Genomic DNA, 21,992 nt, shown 5'->3' with positions numbered 1-21,992 from the left:
GGTGGATGGATGATAGATAGGTAGGTAGGTAGACGGACAGAGAGACAGATGATAGATAGATAGATGATAGATAGATAGATAGATAGATAGATAGATAGATAGATAGATAGATAGATGGACGGACAGACACAGAAAGACAGACAGATCAGTAACCCAAGAGAATTTGCAAGGTGACTATAACTAATCCCACCAATCAAGAGCAACTTTGATGCTGCAGTTGGTAGTATTTCATTTGGGTCTAAGTGTTAAAAGGCATCCTTGGAAGAAAAACAATGTGGAGACATGAGATCTCAAGAGTCTGAAAAAGTAGTGTGTGTGCCTTGGGCGATCACGTAACACACTTAACCTGATTAATCAATCAACCTTTGGAGTTCAAAGAATCCAAACAAAAACTAACCCAATAATTTTGGTTCACACAACAGGAAGAATTGGAACGGCAATCAGGTTTTAGACAACAGGAAGAATTGGAACGGCAATCAGGTTTTAGACATCGCAACCAAATCCTTGGTTCTCAACAAAGTCAGCCTGGGTAAGCTGTCCCTTCCTTTCCTTTTTCCCATAAGGAGGAACATCATCTAGATCAGGGGTCTCCAAACTCGGCAACTTTAAAACTTGTGGACTTCAACCCCCAGAATTCCTCACCAGCCATGCTGGAAGTTGAAGTCCACAAGTCTTAAAATGGCCAGGTTTGGAGATCCCTGATCTAGATAATTTATGGCCCATCATTTATTGGAAAGAACATTGAAACTGGCAGATTATAAAGAGAAGGTAGGTTCATGGCTCTGCCATCACATCCCTCCAGTGGAAATATCTCAAGACTTATTTGCAGGAAGCAAAACCAACCATTGTCGATATATTTACAACAACGAACACAATAAAAAAAACACAAGCTTCAGCACAGTTTTGTGCATCGAACAATCACAAAAATATAAAATTTATTTAAAGCTGAAACTGCCTCTACCCCACAGGTCTGAGGATGAGCATTCACTTAGTGGTATAAAGAAATGGTTCTTAGATTCTATCTCCAAACTGGACCCCTAAATCTGCTGTGATGACGCTATTTTTTTATTATTTTTGTACAGAGGAATCCACATTCTAACTTACGCTGAACAAGTCAAGAATTACCAGGTATTCTTAGTTGCTGAGGTTTGGCTTTGGAATCACATCTGCACAGCTACAACTCCACAGCAGCATCCAATCAGTGCATGTTGTGCAGTGTGTGTAGAGGTTCTAGGCCAGTGTTTCTCAACCTTGACAATTTTAAGGCATGTGGACTTCAACTCCCAGAATTCCACAGCCAGCAATGCTGGCTGTGGAATTCTGGGAGTTGAAGTCCACATGCCTTAAAATTGTCAAGGTTGAGAAACACTGTTCTAGGCGTATGTGCTATTGGGAAATACTGCTAAAGAGGCCTGCTTCTGAAAAGCCCAGCTAAAACCAAGATCTTTCATCTCAGCATTTTTTCTTTAATCAAAACATGTATTTAGAAGGGGAAGTAACAGCAAACACACAATCAACTTTATAGCATTTTTAAAATGAGTTCAACTGGGCTGCCGAGCTACCTCAGAGCCATTTTTTAAATTTTTGTTTTGCTTCTCCAATTGTTGTTCTTCAAAATTAGGAGACATCAGTGCATCTAAGAGGGAACTCAAGGCATCCCCACAAGACAACCAATGTAGGAAGTGACCATTCCTGGTCAAGGTATTGAAAACAATTAATCAAAACTGCAGATGGAAACAAGGCGATTTGGGGCATCAGATCCCAGGCATGCTTTACCCGGGCAATGCTACTAGATCCTAACCTCCAGAGATTTGTGATCCTCTTCTGAGACCTGAAACACAGAGAGTTCCAGGATCCAATCTGGGTCGGTTACTGTGACCAGAGGATTAGTCTTCTGAGCTTTCAGACTCATGCTGGATCCCATCCTCAGGGAACTTCTCTCTACTGGAATGTGTGCTTTAGGCTATTCCAGTGGTGGCGAACCTAATGGCACGGGTGCCAGAGGCAGCACTCAGAGCCCTCTCTGTGGGCACACATGCCGTTGCCCCAGTCTTGCCTCCCCCACGACCCCTCCTCATCAGCAGCCCCCCTGGAGGAGAGTCACCTCCGAGCGTGGCCCACGTGGAGCAGCGCAGCCAAGGACATGGCAGCCAGACAGCGTAGACAAGACTCTGCCCTCACGCCCCATTGCACACAGTTGATGCTGTGGGGCGCGGGCAGAAGGCGTGGCCACCATGGCGCTGTTGGGCGATCTGCGGCGGGCCCTGGAGGTGGTGAGCTGCCTTGCGGGCAGGCGGGGTAAGGGCGGAGTGGGGGCGGGGCCAGGTTTTGGGCACTCGGTCGCTAAAAGGTTTGCCATCACTGGCCTATTCTATGCTTTGAAGAGCCCAAAGAAACACATTCTGGAGACAGAGAAGTTCCCTGAGGATGGGCTGCAGCACAAATCTGAAAGCTCAGAACAGGAGCCCTCTGGTCCCAGCGACAGACCCAGATGGGGTCCTGCAACATTATCCTGGGACATGTATGTTTGTCTTCATTCATGCAGAGGTTCCTTGCACAAATGTTCCGGACTTCCACTGAATCAGCCTCAGCATCCACAGATGGTGCCAAAGGATTGTAGATGATGTGATCCAAAGCCTTGCCTCCTCTGATCTCATACACCTCTCCTCCAGTAAACATCTATTTGCAATAGTGGCGAATACCTGTAGCTCAGGTGTAGGGTGAGGGTGAAAGTTGGTTCTCCGAGCTTGTGGGCTGGTTTCCGAATGTTTCGTTACCAGGCTGGGTAACATCCTCAGCGTAGTTTAGGGGATGTCAGCGTCCATGCTCTTCTGTTTATAAGGGCTTCAGGTGTGAGTATGTCAAGTGAGGGTCTTGTGATGGTAGGGTGACCTTAACTTATCACAAGACCTTCACTCAACACACCCACACCTGAAGCCCTTATAAACAGAAGAACACCGACCCTGACATCCTCTAAACTCCGCTGAAGATGCTACCCAGCCTGGTAATGAAACGTCCAGAAACCAGCCCACAAGCTCGGAGAACGAACCTTCACCCTCAGATATCTATTTTCCTATTTCCCCCCACCCCCGCTCCAACTTCATCTGTGATAGAAGCAAGGTGGACCAAAGCACTCAGGAAAACAAGTTTGAAGGATAATCTAAGTGTCCAGGGAGGCCCCCACTCCAGAAGGTCCTGGAGAACATTTGGGGAGCCACTGAGTCTACCAAATCATCACCGACATCGTTATGCAAAGCAATATAGTGTTTGTACTGATGGCTCCATTTCAATAAGGAGAAAGTCCCATTTCATAAAGTATTGTTTGTAAAAGGGGGCTGAAGCCCACCAACCTCTTGAGGCTGCATCAGCGTCTACAGACTCCAGGCAAAGCAATAAGAAAAACAGAACAAAATAGACTTGTTGAACCTTTTGTTTGTTTTTGCATCTACGAACACGTGCAAAGTAATCTGCAGAAAGCATTTAAGCCCTCAGTGTGACAACTTCGTAAGATTTTCATTCTACCCGCCTGACCTTTTTACTTTCTCACAAAGCATGAAAAAGTATTCAGAGATTTTTTTTTTTCAAAAAAAGGTTGTGATTGTGTTTTACTGAGGCAATCATGCCTGATGCAACTACAGGAGACAGAAAACAAACAGAACAATCCAGCGTTTTGCAAAAATAGATTAAAGTGTCGTGTTGCTAACCAACAATCATGTGCATGGCTGAGAATTTGGAACTCTGATCAAAAGCAGATTTCCTAATAAATTAATTGAACCGACCAAAAATTAAAAAAAACAAAACCCAGAAACAAAACCCCACCCCTCCTATAAAACATAATACAAATATTTTTTTTATCTTTCAGTCAATGTAAAATCTTTAGGAACTATTCCTTCTCTCTTTATAGACAGATATAGATAAAATTATAGATTTCCTAAACATTTTTTTAAAATAACTTTTTTTTTTTTTTTTTGCTTAGGAAAAATAAACACTCAGAGAAAGAAAACCTGAAGATGGTTGAGATTGATCCTGAGAGAACGAGGTCATTTTAAAGTAAATTCATAACTCTGGGGTATAGATTTTAAGCCAATATCCCTGAAAACCTCAGGGGTTTGTAGCAGCAAGGTTTCAGCACATCTTCGGAGTGCTTTTCTCCTCCTTTTACTTCTTTAGGAATCTTACCTACGCTTGGTGTTCAAGTGAGCCAAAACTAGAGATGTCTGCTTCCAAAAAGTGAGAATCCAAATCATTAGAAGAAGAAGATCAGTGTTCTCCCCACAAGATTACTACAAATCTCTGAATAATATCTAAGTCAACTTGCAGAGGTCAAACTAGAAATAAGGGGCTGGCATCCTATGGCTGCCATGGACAACAATTCAACAATGTCCAGTCTCTTGTGTGACTCATTACTTCATATCAAAAGGTGGGGAAATGCCTGCAGGGGTCTAACCCAGGAAAAAAACAAATGAAATTGGAAATATTTCTGTCTCATGCAATGCCCAGCATACTCAGTGATCTGTGGAACACAGGGCAACGAAGAACCTGGCAATACCATTTCATTAGCTCACATTGCAAAGAAGGACTCTCTTAAGGACAAGCTACTATCCTTTGGTTTCCATCTGACTTCTTCAGAGCCAAACTGTCCCAAGATTCCCAACTATTCACAGGTTCTCAGAGGATCAAAGTCATTGCCAATGGGAAAGACCTCACCGAATCAAAAGGTGTGCCCAGGAGGCATAAGACTAAAGTGAAGTTTGGAAAAGAAGAAGAAGAAGGAAAGAAACCCCAACCACAGAAAACGCTCGCTAATCAACCTGATTTGAAATTTCACAGCAGTGTGCTACAAAGTGTAATCGTTACTTCTTTTTAGTTTTCTTTTTTTTTTGCAGCCGATACAAAAATAATGTATTGCAACTCAAAAGTGCTTTTTAGTTTTGTTTTTTTTTTTAAAATAAACAGTTGACTTTTTTTTTTCTTTATCAAATAAAATATTTACACCACTTTATGTTTGTTTGTTTTTGCTTTCCGGAATCAGAAGCCTTCTTCATGCTATTACCATGGGGACGTCGTCTGAAAAACCCGTAATCATCGCGGCTTCGTCGTCTTCATCTCCTGGTAAATCAAGCCACAAGGTGATTGACACTCAACGACAATGAGAGACATTCAAGACACGAAGAAGTGTAGAGATGGGCATGGAGGATCACTGGGGATCATCCCTACGTCCTCACCGTGATCCATAGAAGTTTGGAAAAGCTCAATAAACGATGGTTAACTAAGGGATTTGAGGATTAGTGCAATGTTTGGTCTAACCTGTTGACTGTTTTTTATTTCTTTTATGATACCATATTATGATCAGATGTTAGGTCAATTTGATTACTAGATAGAGATCCCCTCCCCTGGAATTTTTTTTTATTTAATATAGTATTCTTGTTAAACAGGGATGGGAAAGCTTATAACTATTTGGAGACCCGTTATGTAAAGGGGAGGAGAATTTATCAGTTTTTTTTAAAATTTATTTATTTTCAGCATCTAATCAAGGTGGATTCTTTACATTTAATGTTAAATTTATTGGATATTTGGGTCATTCTTTCCCTTTTTTGTACACAATTTTTTTTCTGCTTTTTTTTGTTGTTGTTAGAGTTGGATGCGTATTTTTCTATTTTTCCACTTTGCATTTCATTCTTTTATAATAAATAATTATATAGAAAATGTGGCCTAATGAGACCACTTAATTCAGACTCAATAAAGGAACCCAAATTAAATCATTCATTCATTCATCACCCAACTCCAATGGATTCTGGAAATGGCTGAGGTGGAAATTTAACAAGCTGTTTATTAATATCCCAAAGGCAACTGGATATTGTCTGGATATCAAGCCGCAATTGGACTTCCTTGTTTTTCCTTTGAAGACATTTTGCTTCTCATCCAAGAAGCCTCTTCAGCTTTGACTGATGGTGGGGAATGGAAGGATTTATATTCAATGCAAATGACCAGCTCTCTGCAAGTATAAATCCTTCCATTCCCCACCATCCAGTCAGAACTGAAGAGGCTTCTTGGATGAGAAGCAAAATGTCTTCAAAGAAAAACAAGGAAGTCCAGTTGCCAGAAAGCATTTTTGAGACAACCATGACCTGGATGACTAAGAATCTCCGTGGACTGATTATTAATACCAAACCTCAGTCCAGGTAGAGCAGGCACAGGCACAATTTGTGGCTTGATGTAAACCCAGCAGTGTTTCTGAATTACACCCAAGCATTCCTAAGACTCGGACCTTACTTACCTAAATCATCTCCAGAGGAGAAAACGGCAGAGCCTAGTCGGGAGCTGTAGTGACTGTTGGCAAAGGCTGTGAAGCTATTTTGAAGTCTTCGATGCCTCATGTACAGGACCACAAACCCAACGCCCACCATCACTAGTAGAAGAAATAAGACTGGTACCACGATGGCAGCAACATCCTTTGATTTGCCCAATATGGATGCAGTGGCCTCTCTATCTACAGAAAGGGGGAAAGGGTTGAACAGAGAAAAAGGGAAAAAGAGAAAAAGATGAAAGAACAGAGCTCACAGAGATTCAACTGATACCAAGAAATTCTCTGAAAAAGGTCAAAGTCTTTCTCAACATGCTTTGTTGAGCAGAAGACCTGATGTTGGCCAACTGGAAGAAATATGAATGTGAGGAAGGATCCAAACTCATGTCTCTCCCGCTCTGCTCTTCTGGGGGGGGGGGTCCAAACAGAAATGTGGGGGGAAAGCCAGAGATGGAGACATTCCCCCTACCTCTTCCCATCTCACTGAAGAGAAGAGTTGCAGGCTCTCCACACATCTGCCCAACATAGAGACATCTTGCTTGCACCGTGAAGGAGTAATTGTGGCCGGCCTTCAGGTGGGAAACCTTGAAGACGTTCTCTGTAGTATTCCCCAGGTACGATGTGGTATTGGTCCCACTGTCAAACATATGCACCTCATATCCCTGAAGGCAGAAAGAACACATTCATTTAAGGTGAACAAAAGTATTTAGAACAGTGCCTGGCTGAGGAATTCTGGGAGTTGAAGTCCATAAGTCATAATCTTTTATGGTTATGATGTTTGACATCTGTTAGAGGTCCTCTATTTGCTTTCATGTTGATGGCATTTCATTCTATTCTGATTTCTTTTACTCTGCAGCAGTGTTTCTCAACCGTGGCCTGATTGGTCAGGATGTGTGGACTTCAACTTCCTAAAGATGGATAGACTTCAACTGGATGTCTGGACCAACTCTCAGAATTTGGGAGAATTCTGGGAGTTAAAGTCCACAGATCTTACACTGCCAAGGTTGAAAAATATTGGTCTACATCAGGGGTCTTCAAACTTGGCCCTTTTATGACTTGTGGACTTCCTCAGAATTCCTCAGCCAGTGTGCCTGGCTGAGGAATTCTGGGAGTTGAAGACCACAAGTCATAAAAGGGCCATGTTTCAAGATCCCTGGTCTACAGCATAAAGTGACAACACTCCCTCTCCTGGCTTTCAGAAAACCTGGTGGAGTTTATTTGTTAAATGGCCCGTTTTGTTTTGTTTTGTTTTGTTTTGTTCTGTTGATGTTATTTATTAGATTATTTTAGTGTGGGCGAACTAAATTTCAAAAAGATTTAATGTTTTTGGTTGATTTTTTTTTCCATTTTATTTGCTGCCTAGAGTCCACTGGATTTGGGTGGCCAATACATTTAAACAATAATATTGCATTTGTGTATAATGTAGTTTTGTTTGGGCTTACTCTGTTACCTGAACTCTGACAATGTGGTCTGCAAAGCATGCTCTGCACAGATACTGTAGCCCTGTGCAATGTAAATAAACAATAAGCCACAATCCTGTCAATGCAAATAAACAATAAACTACGATTCTGTCAACTGTTGCTTGGTGCGTTGTGTGAACACAACCGGTTTGCACACGAACCTGGAAATCTTTTGCAGGAGTCAATTAAATGCAGCAGAGAGAGAAAGAGTGTCATTGTGACACAACTGTAACTTACCCGGCTTTCATTAAATTGGCTTTCTTTTAAGGCTAAACTCTTCCAAAACAACAAGATGTGGTCATTTTCTGGGATAATCTTTAAAGCGTCAGGCGCAGCCAAGGAAACTGTAACAAAAATTGGAGAGACAGGTGGATGTAGCAGGTCAATGTAATAGCAACTTCTTAATAAAATGCAGAAAAAAAGACCCATTGAATTCAATGGGGCATGCACTCCGGATGATGACAAGTTCAGCACTTACACCAAACACTCTTACCTGTGTTGATTTTCAAATTAGCTTCCTTGCTCATGTTTCCTAGCTGTATAACAATGTGGTATCTTCCACCAGGATCCAGTTTTTTGATAGTATATTCCACCGTGCTGTTTCGGGTCTTCACCTTATAGCTCCGATCTGTCTTTCTTATTAAATCTTTCACAGCTACTGCATACAGCTGGGGAGAAGCAGAGGTAGAAACTAGGACACGGGAGATGCAATGTTTCTTCCAACATCCAGTACGAAATATTGTATTCCAGTTGGAGCATCTTTTTAGACAGAGTCTTTCAATCTTGACAACTTTAAGAGGTATGGACTTCTACTCCCAGAATTCCCCAGCCAGCATGGCTGGCTGGGAAATTCTGGGAGTAGAAGTCCACGCAAGGTTAAAGGACAGTGCTTTAGGGAAACAGCGATCCATTGAGAGTTTGGCTGAAAAAGGCTAGATCCCTTCTAGGACAGTATTGATCTTGGATTAATTGACTAATTAGCCTTGGAATCAAAAGCTAGCATCCTATGTTGAACCATCCTCTCTGGCACTAGGCATAGGCCCAGGGTTCCATGTTTATGGATCAGTTCACCAAACCTGGACTGGCGTTGTGTGCCTTGTGAGGATCACAGACAACAACGTGAGATGCAGGCAAATCTGAATGTATCTGGTCCAGATTCTTGATGTCCTCAATACAATAATTCTGTTTAATCTATTAAGGCTAACCATGATCCAAAGTCTTCCAATTGGCGCTAACAAGATTGGACATATTTCCCATCCTTTCCAAAAGGAGAAAGTGCTGCACCAAGATCATGATCATAAGACCCCCAACCATATGTAGAGTCAACGTTGGGCCAAGCTTGGACTGGGGCAACCCTCTTACCATATCTTGGTCTGGGGAATCGTAAGGTGACTCCCATTTAATGATGGCAAATGTTTTTGATAGGTGGACAGCGTGAAGGTGCCGAGGGGGAAGGCGATTGTCAGGAATCATCTTCACAACAATGTAATCTGAAGGTGGTCCTTGGTAGGGAGAAATAACTCGCACCTGGAGGAAACGAGAAATCAGTAGAGCAATTCTTAATACCACTTTACAATGCCTTGGTAAGGCCACACTTGGAATACTGCATCCAATTTTGGTCACCATGAGGTAAAAAAGATGTTGGGACTCTAGAAAGAGTACAGAGGAGAGCAACAAAGATGATTAGGGGACTGGAGGCTAAAACATATAAGGAACGGTTGCTGGAAGTTATGTCTCGTCTAATGAAGAGAAGGACTAGGGGTGACATAATAGCAGGGTTCCAGTATCTCAGGGGCTGCCCTAAAGAAGAGAGAGTCAAGCTATTCTCCAAAGCACCAGAAGGCAGGACAAGAAGCAACAGATGGAAACTAACCAAGGAGAGAAGCAACCTAGAATTAAGGAGGAATTTTCTGAGAGTGAGAACAATTAACCAGTGGAACAATCTGCCTCCAGAAGTGGTGAATGCTCCAACCCTGGAAATTTTTAAGAGAAGACTGGACAGCCACTTGTCTGAAATGGTATAGGGTTTCCTGCCTGATGACCTCCAAGGTCCCTTCCATCGTCATCATCATCATCATCATTATTATTATTCACTGAAGCCACACTTCCTGAAAAGCACAATGTGGATTTTCCAGCTCACGAAGCATGGGCTGAATCTAACCAACATGACTGTTAGTTCTGGTTTAGCTTCTTTGCAAGCCCATGGTTTTCATTCTTTTATAACTTACCTTCCACCTACCACTCAATCAGAGAACTTGAATTCCACCATAATGGGAAGAAAAAAGCTCACTCTAAGCTAATAGAGCACGTTGGACAAATCATGGTTAAAGTATAGCTTAGCACAGTGTTTGACCCCATCCAGGTTAAAGCATACCAGAGGAACAACTTTCAAATCTCCTTTCTCAGTTAAGTTAACTGAATTGGGTTTTTGTAGAAACTGCCAACAAGAATGAATTGAAAGTCTATCCTTACCAGGAATAGATACTGCTCATCTCTGTTAACAATCACAGTCATGTTGTGGAGAGCTGTGGTTGCATTGCTAGGATTCCGGTAGAGTTCCAGGAAAGACGTGGCATAAAATATGCCATATATCTGCCGAGGGTGGAGAGGAAATAAGAAAGAATTAACAAACATGCTAATTCTGCTGTTCTGTGAATAACATCCCAGAATCCTTTAGGCCCAGGGTTTTCAAACATGTTTGGTCCATGGAACCTTTGAGTGGGAAAAAAAAAAGTTCCCAGAATCTCCTAATCCACAAAATGGCAGCCGTAGCATACAGATAGTCCTTGGTTTACAATCATACATTTACTGACCGTTTGAAGTTACAACAGTGCTGAAATAAGTGATCTATGACTGTTTTTTACCCTTATGACTGTTGTAGCATCCCTGCGATCCAAATTCAGACCCTTGGCAACTGATTCATATTTATGACGGGGGCAGTGTCCCGGGATCCCCTTCTGTGACCTTCTGACAAGCAAAGTCAATGGGTAAGCTGGATTCACTTCACAGTTGCAGTGGTTCTTGCTGCAGTTGCAACTGCAGCAAGAAAGGTTGTAAAATGGGGCAAAACTCACTTAGCAACCGTCTTGCATAGCAACAGAAATTTGAGGCTCAGTTGTGACTGTTAAGTCAAGGACTACCTGTAAAACTTTTTTTTTCCCCAGGAAACAAGACCGATCCTTTCCATTTGATGGATCCTCTCTTTCACAAGTCTCTTAAGAACATCATCTGGTTTTGACGGAACTCCAGAACACGGTTCTAAAAACACTTTGTTCCTCCCTCCCTCCCCATCAAGAAAGCGACAACTCTCAACCACATAAAGAACCACAGATCTTCAGCGCATGGGATGAATGGAAGAAGTCTCATTTTTACCACATTCCTTGGCCCGCTCCAGTTGCATTCAACGGCCGTCTGGTTGACCGCTTTGGCCTTCAGGCTGGGGGGGAAGGGCCTTGTGCCGCGGGTCACCACGTGTGCGAAAGAGAGCGGGCTGTCCCCCAGTTCCGTCTTAGCCCAGGCAGAAATTTCATACGGTGTCTGAGCAGTCAGGTTCCTCACTGGGGGAAGGAAAAAAAGGGGAATTAGTTGGAGACACGTACCCTGTCTTTCCTCGAAAAGAAGACCCAGCCGCAAAATAAGTCCTAGCCTGATTTTTTTCAGGATGCTTGTAATATAAGCCCCACCCAAAAAATAAACCCCAGTTAAGATCCTCAACCAGGCTTAGTATCATATTTCCCCTAATATAAGCCCTAATGCATCTTTTCGAGCAAAAATTAATATAATTATATTAATATATAAAATGAATATAATACCACGATAGATATCGCTTCCTGCACTGCCAAAGAAAAGAAAGGTTTGAAGAGGAGCCATAAACAAAATGTGCAACCCATAGAGCTTTCTATATATATATATATATATATATATATATATATATATACTGGCAGTCCTCAACTTAGATGACTCATTTAGCGACCAAAGTTATGACTTACCTGGAAAAAGGGAGCTGTGACCTGGTTCCAAACTTCTGATGATGCCCCCCCAATCACATGATCTGCCCTTTGGGTGCTTGGCCCCAGGGTTTCATTTTCAGCTGTGGGCAGCATGCCACAGTGACACGAGTTCCTTTTATGACGGGTTTTGCAGAAAAACCAGATGTTCCTTCGAGTTTTTGGCAAAATCAGGGTCACAGTGAACAATAGATTTGTTTAATGACTACCGTGTTCATTTCATGACCGTGGCGTTCGCTTAATGACTGCTGCAAAAAAGTTGCAAAATCGATCATGACTTTGATTTACGATGGTCACAACATACAACCGTAATGGGCAGCTCCATTATAGTCCTATGTTGAGGTCTGCCTCTATGTATGTGTGTGTATAGACAGATAGATAGATAAGAGATAGATAGATAGATAGATAGATAGATAGATAGATAGATAGATAAGAGATAGATAGATAGATAGATAGATAGATAGATAGATAGATAGATAGATAGATAGATAGATGATAGATAGAGATAGAGATGTGATTGATCAGTGATGGCGAACCTTTTAGAGACCGAGTGCCCAAACTGCAACCCAAAACCCACTTATGCATCGTCAGGTGCTGGGTAGGTGTGGCCCATTGGCTGGGTGTGGCTGCAGTGGTAACAATAGACCGGGTGGGACTAAAAAGTTCAATCAATCAATTCCAACTTTGCAAGATCTTTTTTTTTTCCCATGAGAAGTTGAAATTGACTGATTGATTGAACCTTTTTTTTTTTTTTTTTTTTTTGCACATGGCAGCGGAGGCCTGAAGCGAAAAGGTTTTATAAAACCTAGCTGAAGGCCTAGGACTGGGGCGACGGTGCGCGTGCCCACAGAGAAGGCTCTGAGTGCCGCCTCTGGCACCCGTGCCATAGTTCGCCACCACTGTGATAGATCGATAGATCAATAGATATGTTATAGATAGATAAATATATAGATAGATAGATCGAGAGAGAGAGAGAGAGAGAGGGAGGGAGGGAGGGAGGGAGGGAGGGAGGGAGATTGGGGCAAAATAAACAAAGATATCTATCTATCTATCTATCATCTATCTATCTATCTATCTATCTATCTATCTATCTATCTATCTATCTATCTATCTATCTATCTATCTATCTATCTATCTCTATATCTGTATCCCCTGCATTGTTATATACTTGCCTTTGAGCACAATAAAACTATTTGATTCCATGGCTAAGGTTGGATTGGGGACTGGATCTCCGTGTTCTCTGGTAATTTTGCTCAGGTAACCTTACCTGTTTGGGCCGACTTCCCTCCATCTATAAAGAATGATCTTTTTTCTTGTCGGTGGGTGTCAAAAGTCCAGAAAATTTTCACGACGTAACCGTTCACCTGTCAACCAGCAATATGAGATGGACAAGACAGACAAATAAATAACTGATCAATTTGGTTTGGTTTTACACGAGTGGAAGAAAAGGGCCCTGTCAACAAAAGGCAATTATTATTTTTTAATAAATGAGAACCTTTATAAAAGCTGTTTTGAGAATACGGAAATATTATGATTGTGAAAAAAGGGATGAAGACAAGGAGGTCTAACTTCTCCAAACTGCTCCAGGGCCGGGCTAAACAGAATTAGAATTCAGGTGAAATCAGGGAGGAAAGCCAATTTTGGCTAATTAGATCCTGGCCTCAATAATGTATTTATGTAGAATTAGTATAATTAAGCATTCTTCTTCCCAGGAATTGTAGACTGGTACTACAAACAAACCAAAAAAAAAACTGCACACACACACACACACACAAACACATACTAGATAATTTCTCTCCTACCCTTCCCAAAATTCCAGTTTTATTTTTATTTCTGATTGATCCCTCTTAGGAAAGGTATTGAGGGTGCAGCACTTGGGAACCAACCGTACAGATCGTTAAAAGTAGCCATTAAAAATAAAAAGAATATATCTCACCTGAATATTGGCGTCTAGTCTGAGGGTGAAGCTTATGGAGTTTTCATCGTAATTATCGATGTGGATCGTTGGAGGAGGAATCACTGGATGCAGTCAAAGGAGAGAAAGGAAGAGACATGAGATTGAACATGGATAGATAAGCAGACATCAGGAGACTCCAATTAACTGGAAGGACATCCCATGGATGACCAGCCAACTCTATTTAATGTGCTCTTTCATGGACAATAGTTCCTTTTCAAGTCCTCAACTTATTATCAGGCGCTTAACAACCCTACACAGTGGACATCCCACTCCACCCCAAAGCTACTTAAAACCCATTTTCGAAGTGACACAGTTGGCAATACACATGTACATAGTCACACAATCACATTTAAGGTGACAACCAACTCACTTTTACAGTTTTACATGACTCTGTGTTTTTCAGCGTTCTTTTGCCGATTTCCAGCATTTACTTCCAGTTTGACTCCAATGGGTTTGCTTAAACCCCCACCCCACCATGTTTGCTTAAGGACTGCAGTGTTTGCTTAACAACCACAGCAAAAAAATTGGGTCCGGCCATGTGATACAACTTACAACCACGGTGAGTTATGATCATAATTCTGGGTTTAATCATGTTCCCATGGCGAGGAACATCTGTAATTCATGCACTGGTATATAACTCAATAGCAGGATATAACTGGCCTATGGTGGGAAGGTGTGCTTCCAATTTAAATACATACCGTGTTTCCCTGAAAATAAGACCGGGTCTTATATTAATTTTTTGCTCCAAAAGCCGCATTAGGGATTATTTTCGGGGAAATATGGTACTAAATGTGTCTGTCTGGCTGACAATCTTAACTGGGGCTTATTTTGGGGTGGGGCTTATATTATGAGCATCCTGAAAATTATGCTAGAGTTTATTTTCCAGTTGGGTCTTATTTTTGGGGACAGTATACAAATAGTACATATACATATAATACATATACATATATACATATACATATAATACATATACATATGCATATAATACATACACATATATACATATAATCATATACACATCATATACATATATGTACATATGTACGTGTATGTGTATGCATATATCTATATGTATTTAAAGTGGCACCATAGGGCAGTTGTATCCTGAAATTAAGTAAAGCATCTCTTTGTGTGTCAGCTCAAAGATGGGTGATTTCATGGACACGATGGGCTTTGGGGCAACCATGTGGAAGTGCTTTCTACCGCATTGCTCAAGGAGGTCCTTCTCTGTCACAGCTCTGGGATCCCTCTCGTGCAAGTCAAAGCCGAGGCAGATCTCCTGAGCTTTTGGAGACCAGCCAGACTTGAATAGCTGCTGCCATCTAGCTGTGTTTACCAACCTCGGTGTCTAGTGCAACAAAAGAATTCAAGAAATTAATCCTGGAAAGGTTTTACCTTTGCCTTTTATAGTTCGTATGGATTTGGAATCGCTCCAGTTGCCCACGCCACGGCTCGTTACTGCAGCAACCTTTTCCAAACAGAAAGCTTGTTAAAATAGGCAGGAGAATTTCCCTCGGTAAAATAGCTCTTTTTTAAAACAAACAAACGCCAAGGAAGTTTAAAAGTGAACGGCAAGGAGGAGAGGGAGGAACAAATGACATATTTGCTGTTATTCTGAAGGAAATGCCAAGTGCTCAAAAACAGAATTATTCTACCCTCTCCTGAAGGGATAGGGACTATAAAACCCAGTATTCCCAGCCAATACAACTCAAAAGCTTCGGGAAGGCCACTCCCCAAAAGCCAGAAGACTTCTGCCAAGTGATGGATCCCAACAGCCGTGAATAGACCAGAGTGGTGGCCAGGTGGACCTTGGGCTGAAGGATCTCCAGATCCACAGGAAAACTGTGGTGGAGGAAGGTGGTGATCGCTAAGCATGCAGAAGATTCCCAAACAACTATGGGTTATTCTCAGCAAAGGAACCACCCAAGATGTCTCCATCAAGGAAAATGTTTAGAGAAGAACAAAGACAGAAAGATTCTTGCTTGGTACAAGAAATCTGGAAGACATTCTCAGAAGAAGCTTCTACAAGGACATTCCTCCCCTAGTTAACTGGCTCCATTGTTAAACAATCCTGATAGTTGAGGTTCCATCAGAATCTGTCCTTTGATTGGCTACATTACACTGAATCCACTGCCCTTTAAATATCTGTTCTTTTTGGGACAACAGAAGAATAGCAATCTCCTAGTTCTACAGGCCAAGATCAGTTGATGCTCATAGAGGTCTAATAAAACATCTACTCACTCTGAAAACGTATAAGGCGTTGACTTGCAACATCTCAACTTCTGAATAGTTGGTGGGAGCCCTCACAGAAGACCACTCCTTTGATCCAGCTCTGCTGTATTCCACCTACCAGGATGGAAAAACAGGGACAACCATCTAATTGCTAAAGTCGCCTTCAGCAGGCTAAATCTTTAAGATGCCCTGACCTCAAATGAAAGGTTTGAATCTGCAGGTTTGACCTTGTATATTTGTGGAGCGAAACTGCAATTGAGTAAGATCACTGGAGGTAAAATGGTGCCCCTTATACCTGAATGCCTGTTAAAATCAATTCTCATCATTGGGGTCAGCTTATCTCAAAGTACACTGAGATACTTACAACATATTCTCTGATTAGACCATGGGCATTTGCGGGAGGGGCCCATTGGCAAACCACAATGCCTTCAGCTTCTTTCTTCAGCTGCAGTTGAAGATGGCAGGGGGGATCTGGAACTGGAGAGAGAGAAAGAGAAAGAGGGAAGGAGGAAGGAAGATGAGTAGGTAAGTAGTCCTGTTGGAGCAAGCCAGGAACTGATCAATCCCAGATTTCTGTATCTCTTATTGGCCAACCAGATGCATGAAATTCAGGAGCTTGAAGAATAGAGCAACTTGTCTCCTTGCCCTGGTGGTACCCAGCCCTAGTGTGTCTAGTCGGCAGTGTTTGGGGTCTAGTTTGTAGACCCCCAAAAGCTATCAACTCTGACAGCCATTGAGAGCCCATTCTTCTACGCATCCTTCTTTGGTAAAAAGGACAAGACACCCGTGAGTCAAGCATGGCTCTCCAACTGAATGATCTCCTTGCAGTTGCAGAAATTAAACAATTCAACCACCCTTTCTACATAATGCTACAGACACATGCCCATCAGATGAAGAAGGTAGAAAGAAATGGGATTCACAGCCTTGAGAAGGTTGAAAGGGACTGTTCCTTCTGTATCTTTCCAGAATGCAGAACGTGGAACAGTGATCTTGAGGGACAGATTTTGCTTGAAAATTAGGAAAAATGAAGAAGGTAGAAGGTTCCCAACAGCAAGAGTGGCTTGGAAGGAATCAACGTCCCAGAAGGGTTGGTGGCCTCTATTTGGTTGGAGAACCTCAATCAACATCTGTAGGATAAGGTGATTTGGGATTCCTGCCCTGAACATCTAACATTTAGAGATCATTTATAGAGCAAGAGATCTTCTCCTCTGTAATTAAATACTTGGGCCCAAGCAATATGAGTTTTTACCCCACCTTTATCCCATGCGGGCTGTGAAGAAATGGACTCGCTTACGTCCTTCAGGGGTCCGTAAGACTATGAAATCGTTGGTGTTGTATACTTTGCTCAGGCACTGGACCTGGACCTTGACTTGATAGGTGCAATCTGGCTTCAGTACTTTCAAGATGGTGTTGGTTTTGCTACTGTGGGTTTCCACCGATTTCCACATGCTTTCTCCCACCATCCTAGATTTGGGAGTGGACCAAAAACCACAACATCACTGTGGCGGAGTGATTGACAGGCAGTTTTTGAAACTATTCCATGCATGCATCAATCATTTGTCTTGATAGTGTTAGAAATACATTTAATTCCATCCGTGTTTGGGTCCATGCACGCTAAGCATCAATAGGACTAGAGTGTGACTTAGTGTGTTGTATGAAACCAGCCACTTTTAGGTTCCTCAGGAAAACGCAGTTACGTAGGAGCACATTCTAATGTGCAAATCAGGTCAGTGAAACGTCAACATTGGTAAAGGACACAGCTCGATTCTGCTTTCTCACCCCTTGAATTCCCACCAAGAAAAGCTAATTTAGGAGCTGCACAGAGTACCGTACAATTTGCTGCATATGCCATGAATGGAATAGCAATTGTACTAATAAGAGGTTCTATGTTAGCACACGGGGCCTAATTTTAAGCCTGCAGTCAAGCTCCCTGATGTCAGGAGTTGTTAGCAAGAATGCTAAAATCAGACAGTCTACCTGTAGTAGATATTGTAGACACAGGAAGAGAGAGGCATCTTCTTCGGCTGAGCCCAGGATAAAGTGATGTTGCCTAAAAAGTCAGCTGTCCACTGAAGGTTCTGAACCTTATAGACAAGAGTATCATCTATGTAAAAAAAAATATATATATGAAAGAATTCCTGACTTTGATTAGGACTGGAAAGAAGGGATTGAGATTATCACCACCTCTGTGCAGAAACAGTGTTCTGGGCTAAAGGTTCCTTCCTTCCTTCCTTCCTTCCTTCCTTCCTTCCTTCCTTCCTTCCTTCCTTCCTTCCTTCCTTCCTTCCTTCCTTCCTTCCTTCCCTTCCCCTTCCTTCCTTCTTTCCTTTCTTCTTTCCTTCCTTTATCTTCCTTTCTTCCTTCCTCTATCCTTTTTTCCTCCCTCCCTCCCTCCCATCCATCCATCCATCCATCCATCCATCCATCCATCCATCCAATCCATTTACATACTATGCACTCCTTGCATACAGGCCAGTCCACAGCAGCTAATACAACCGATCACCAGGACCCAAACTTTGGCAAAGGTAGTCCTCAACGTATGACTACAACTGAGCCCAAAATTTCTGTTGTTAAGCGAGACATTTGTTACGTGGGTTTTGCCCTGTTTTACGACCTTTCTTGCCACACTTGTTAAGTGAATCACTGCAGTTGATAAGTTAGTAACCCGGTTGTTGTTGAGTGAACCTGGTTCCCCCCCCCCCTTGGCTTTGCTTGTCAGAAGGTCACAAAAGGGGATCACATGACCCCCTCCGGGATCTGCAACGGTCATAAGTATGAAAAATGGTCCTAAGTCATTTTTTTTCAGTGCCGTTGTACCTTCAAACGATCACTAAGTGAACTGTGGGTAAGTCAAGGACTTCCCATATTATCCTTATAAATTGTGCTTGGAGATTCTTCTTAAAGGTTAATGATGGAGGGGCTACATTCAAGAGAGTTGGATCCACCACCCCCCAAATGATTGGCAACTTAGTTGAGTTCAAGTGGGCTTCTGCCCAAGTTGCACAGATCAACGGCCACAGCTGAGCTCCCGACCTCGCTTCCTCCGTGGCCCCTTCCCCACAAACGCCCCCAAATAAAAACAGAATAGTTCAATCCGTTCCTAGTCTTTCCCCTGATCCACTAAATTCTCTAATATCAGCTTCCCTGCCCTTGGGACACGGCTTCAAAGCAGTTGAGCGCCGCTCTTTTAAAATTCCAGCCAGGTGGACGTTTTCCACGTTGTGGTGGGTGGACAGAACCTGGGCAGACTTCTCCCAATCAATATTTAATTAAAGACTGATGGATGCTCAATGACCCTTCCTGCTTGGGGAGGAAGGGGGCTGCACGGCCGCATGGGAAGAGATATGCTGTCAAACGGAATGGGCGATCGATGGCCATTAATGGCGATGTTATCTCAGCCATAATGAATCGAGGGCTGGAGTTTTGCTGACGGAACAAGCAGAGTAGAGGCAGAGGACGATGGGAGCAAGAAACACCTGGGGGAAAAGCCACCGTGAGACAGGCCTTCTGAACTGGGCTCCACCCACCAGCCTCATTGGATGGGAAACAGGTAGTCCTCTACGTACGACGACAATTGGGGATTGAAATTCCAGTCGTACGTCACCGAGGTGGTTAAGTGGTGGCAGCACACGACCGGACCCAAACCGACCATTTTTATGGCAGTTGTTAAGCCAAGTCACTTAATAACTGTCTCAGAGAAGGTCATAAAATGGGGCAAAACCTGCTTAACAACTGTCTCGCTTAATCACAGAAATTTTGGGCTTAGCTGTGGCCATAAGTCGAGGACTATTTGTATTGGGTAGTCAAATATCTTCACCAAGTTATAGAACTTTTAATTCGATAGGACATTTTATTGTCCTATTATTTTTTTCCCCTTCCCCTATAACAAACTGTTGTGTCGTACGATTTCTCTTTTTCCCTGTACATTTTTTTTAATGAAAAGGCTGGTTAAAGACCATAATAAAGCTATTGGATTGGATTGGATTCCACTGGCTTCATTGTTTTCGGATTTTTGTTTACATGTCAGGACTTACCAGTACAGTTCTTTTCATCGCTGCTATCTGGACAATCCAGAAAACCGTCACATCGTTCCATCTTCATGATGCAGGCCTCCCCATCTTCACATCTGAATCCACTAGGGCATAACAAGGTGCTGTGAGTCGCTGGAAGACAGAAAAATATGCAACACTGCCATCTTACAACAAGTAGATGGGGAGGATCTACTTAGTTGCCTCGCGTTAAGTAATCTTGCCGTCTTTTGAATAGTAGAAGTATTCCTGAATTTTGGTGCCATTGCTTTTCCTGAAAGCCTAGTAGATCTTTAGCCATCACGATTGTTGGGTTTGTTCTGTCATAACCAACCAATACTATGGTCATGTATGGGCTACTTGAATCAAATTAATGGAGAAATGAACTACCGTGGTTTACTCATCACCACTGGGTTTGTCCATTCATGACCAACCAGTTTTGTACCATCTAATTCAGGGATGGGGAACGATGACCCTTTTATGACCTTTGGACTTCAACTCCCAGAATTCCCGAGCCAGTCATGCTGGCTCAGGAACTCTGGGAGTTGAAGTCCACAAGTCATAAAAGGGCCATCATTCCCCAACTCTGATCTAATTGAATCAAATTAATGGAGAAATGAGTTACCATGGTTTATTCATACAATTATTAGGTTTGTTCATTCATGACCAACCAACATTATGGTTTTGTACATCTAACTGATTCAAATTCATGGAGAAATGAGCTACCGTGGTTAACCAATCACAATTGTTGGTTGTTTTTTTCATTCATGATCAACCAATGTTAAATTTGTGTAACATCTAATTGAATCAAATTAATGAAGAAATGAGCTTACTATGGTTTATTCATACAACCGTTGGGTTTGTTCATGACTGGTTAACATGGTTTTGTATGATGCGTTTGATCCCAGTTAATGGTGAAATGAGCTACCATTATTTAATCACCACAACTGTAGGGTTTGTTCATTCATGACCAACCAACATTATGGGTTTGTATGATCTGTTTGAACCCAATGAATGGAGAAACGAGACACTAGTTGTGAGCATCAAAGATACACGGTCATTTTTCAGGAAGGCAAAACCAATGGTACGGATTGGAAGCCATTCCAGAGGGTTCCCAGCATTGTCTGGCAAGAGAAGACGGCAAGGGAAACTCCTGGGATAGCAGGAATCTTTCACAGAGTTCCCACTAAAACCAACAAAGACTTACGGCAGTTGAGTTCATCCGTGCCGTCTTGACAATCTTTCAAGCCATCGCAGCGTTTCCAATTTGGGACACACTTCTTGGTCTGCTGGCACTCAAATTCAAAGCGGCTGCAACGTCCATGGACACTGGCAGACGTGGAACTGGCACCGACAGCTGGGTGGGCAGAAGGTGGAAAAAAACATCAGAAGCTATAGAGATACTATTACCCTGCTTCATTAGAGCAATGTTTCTCAACTTCAGCCATTTTAAGATTTGTGGCCTTCTACTCCCAGAATTCTACTGCCAGCCATTCTGGGAGTTGAAGTCCATACATCTTAAAATGGCCGAGGTTAAGAAACATTGCTCTGAACACATCATCTTTGAAAGCTGTTAGTAAACTTCTGGGAAATTCTGGGAGTTGACCCATACATCTTAAAATAGTCAAGGTTGAGAAACACTGCGTTAGAAGCTAGCTTCCTTGGGCTACAATTTATTTTTGTAGGCAAAGCCAGTTCCTTTGCTTCCCATACCACCAGATGGCAGCCTGAATCTGTTGGGACAGGAGAAAACTTGACTGCAGCTTCCAAACCATGATCTGATCCTTCTTAATACTAAATCTGATCCATCAGAAGCTGGTGCACTCAGTCACATCTGGGCTGGCTACTTCAGCAAAAAGGATGCCTTCCCCATCCAATCAAAGCAGAGATGTTCATGTAGCATTCCTTTAAGGAATTGGTCCTGCAAAAGGACCTTTCCATGTTTGAAGATGTTCGATCATTTTACATGGGACCTTAGCCAGGTTGTCCTCTACCAATTGGCCC

At 42.4% G+C, this 21,992-nt stretch overlaps 1 protein-coding gene across 1 annotated transcript in view; it reads right to left on the bottom strand.

Moving 5' to 3' along the window:
- Positions 1-3,415: 3,415 nt before the first annotated feature.
- Positions 3,416-21,992, bottom strand: part of LOC120317438 (sortilin-related receptor-like) — a 34,560-nt gene continuing 15,983 nt past the window's right edge. Inside the window, exons 8-24 of the mRNA XM_039364083.1 lie at positions 21,196-21,345; positions 19,995-20,123; positions 17,938-18,064; positions 17,255-17,424; positions 16,325-16,437; positions 15,970-16,074; positions 15,124-15,196; positions 13,708-13,790; positions 13,039-13,135; positions 11,137-11,321; positions 10,237-10,356; positions 9,127-9,291; positions 8,258-8,432; positions 8,002-8,108; positions 6,774-6,966; positions 6,278-6,490; positions 3,416-5,109 (exon numbers count right to left, since the gene is read on the bottom strand). Coding sequence (XP_039220017.1) covers positions 5,042-5,109; positions 6,278-6,490; positions 6,774-6,966; positions 8,002-8,108; positions 8,258-8,432; positions 9,127-9,291; positions 10,237-10,356; positions 11,137-11,321; positions 13,039-13,135; positions 13,708-13,790; positions 15,124-15,196; positions 15,970-16,074; positions 16,325-16,437; positions 17,255-17,424; positions 17,938-18,064; positions 19,995-20,123; positions 21,196-21,345 — 2,273 coding nt within the window. The 3' untranslated portion in view covers positions 3,416-5,041. The remainder of the gene's footprint in view (positions 5,110-6,277; positions 6,491-6,773; positions 6,967-8,001; positions 8,109-8,257; positions 8,433-9,126; positions 9,292-10,236; positions 10,357-11,136; positions 11,322-13,038; positions 13,136-13,707; positions 13,791-15,123; positions 15,197-15,969; positions 16,075-16,324; positions 16,438-17,254; positions 17,425-17,937; positions 18,065-19,994; positions 20,124-21,195; positions 21,346-21,992) is intronic.

This window comes from Crotalus tigris, unplaced genomic scaffold (genome assembly GCF_016545835.1).
Source record: "Crotalus tigris isolate CLP2741 ecotype Arizona unplaced genomic scaffold, ASM1654583v1 scf7180000019649.48550810456:505611, whole genome shotgun sequence".
NCBI lineage: Eukaryota > Metazoa > Chordata > Lepidosauria > Squamata > Viperidae > Crotalus > Crotalus tigris.
Note: the sequence above shows the minus strand (reverse complement) of the source record. Positions and strands in the feature narration are given on the sequence as shown.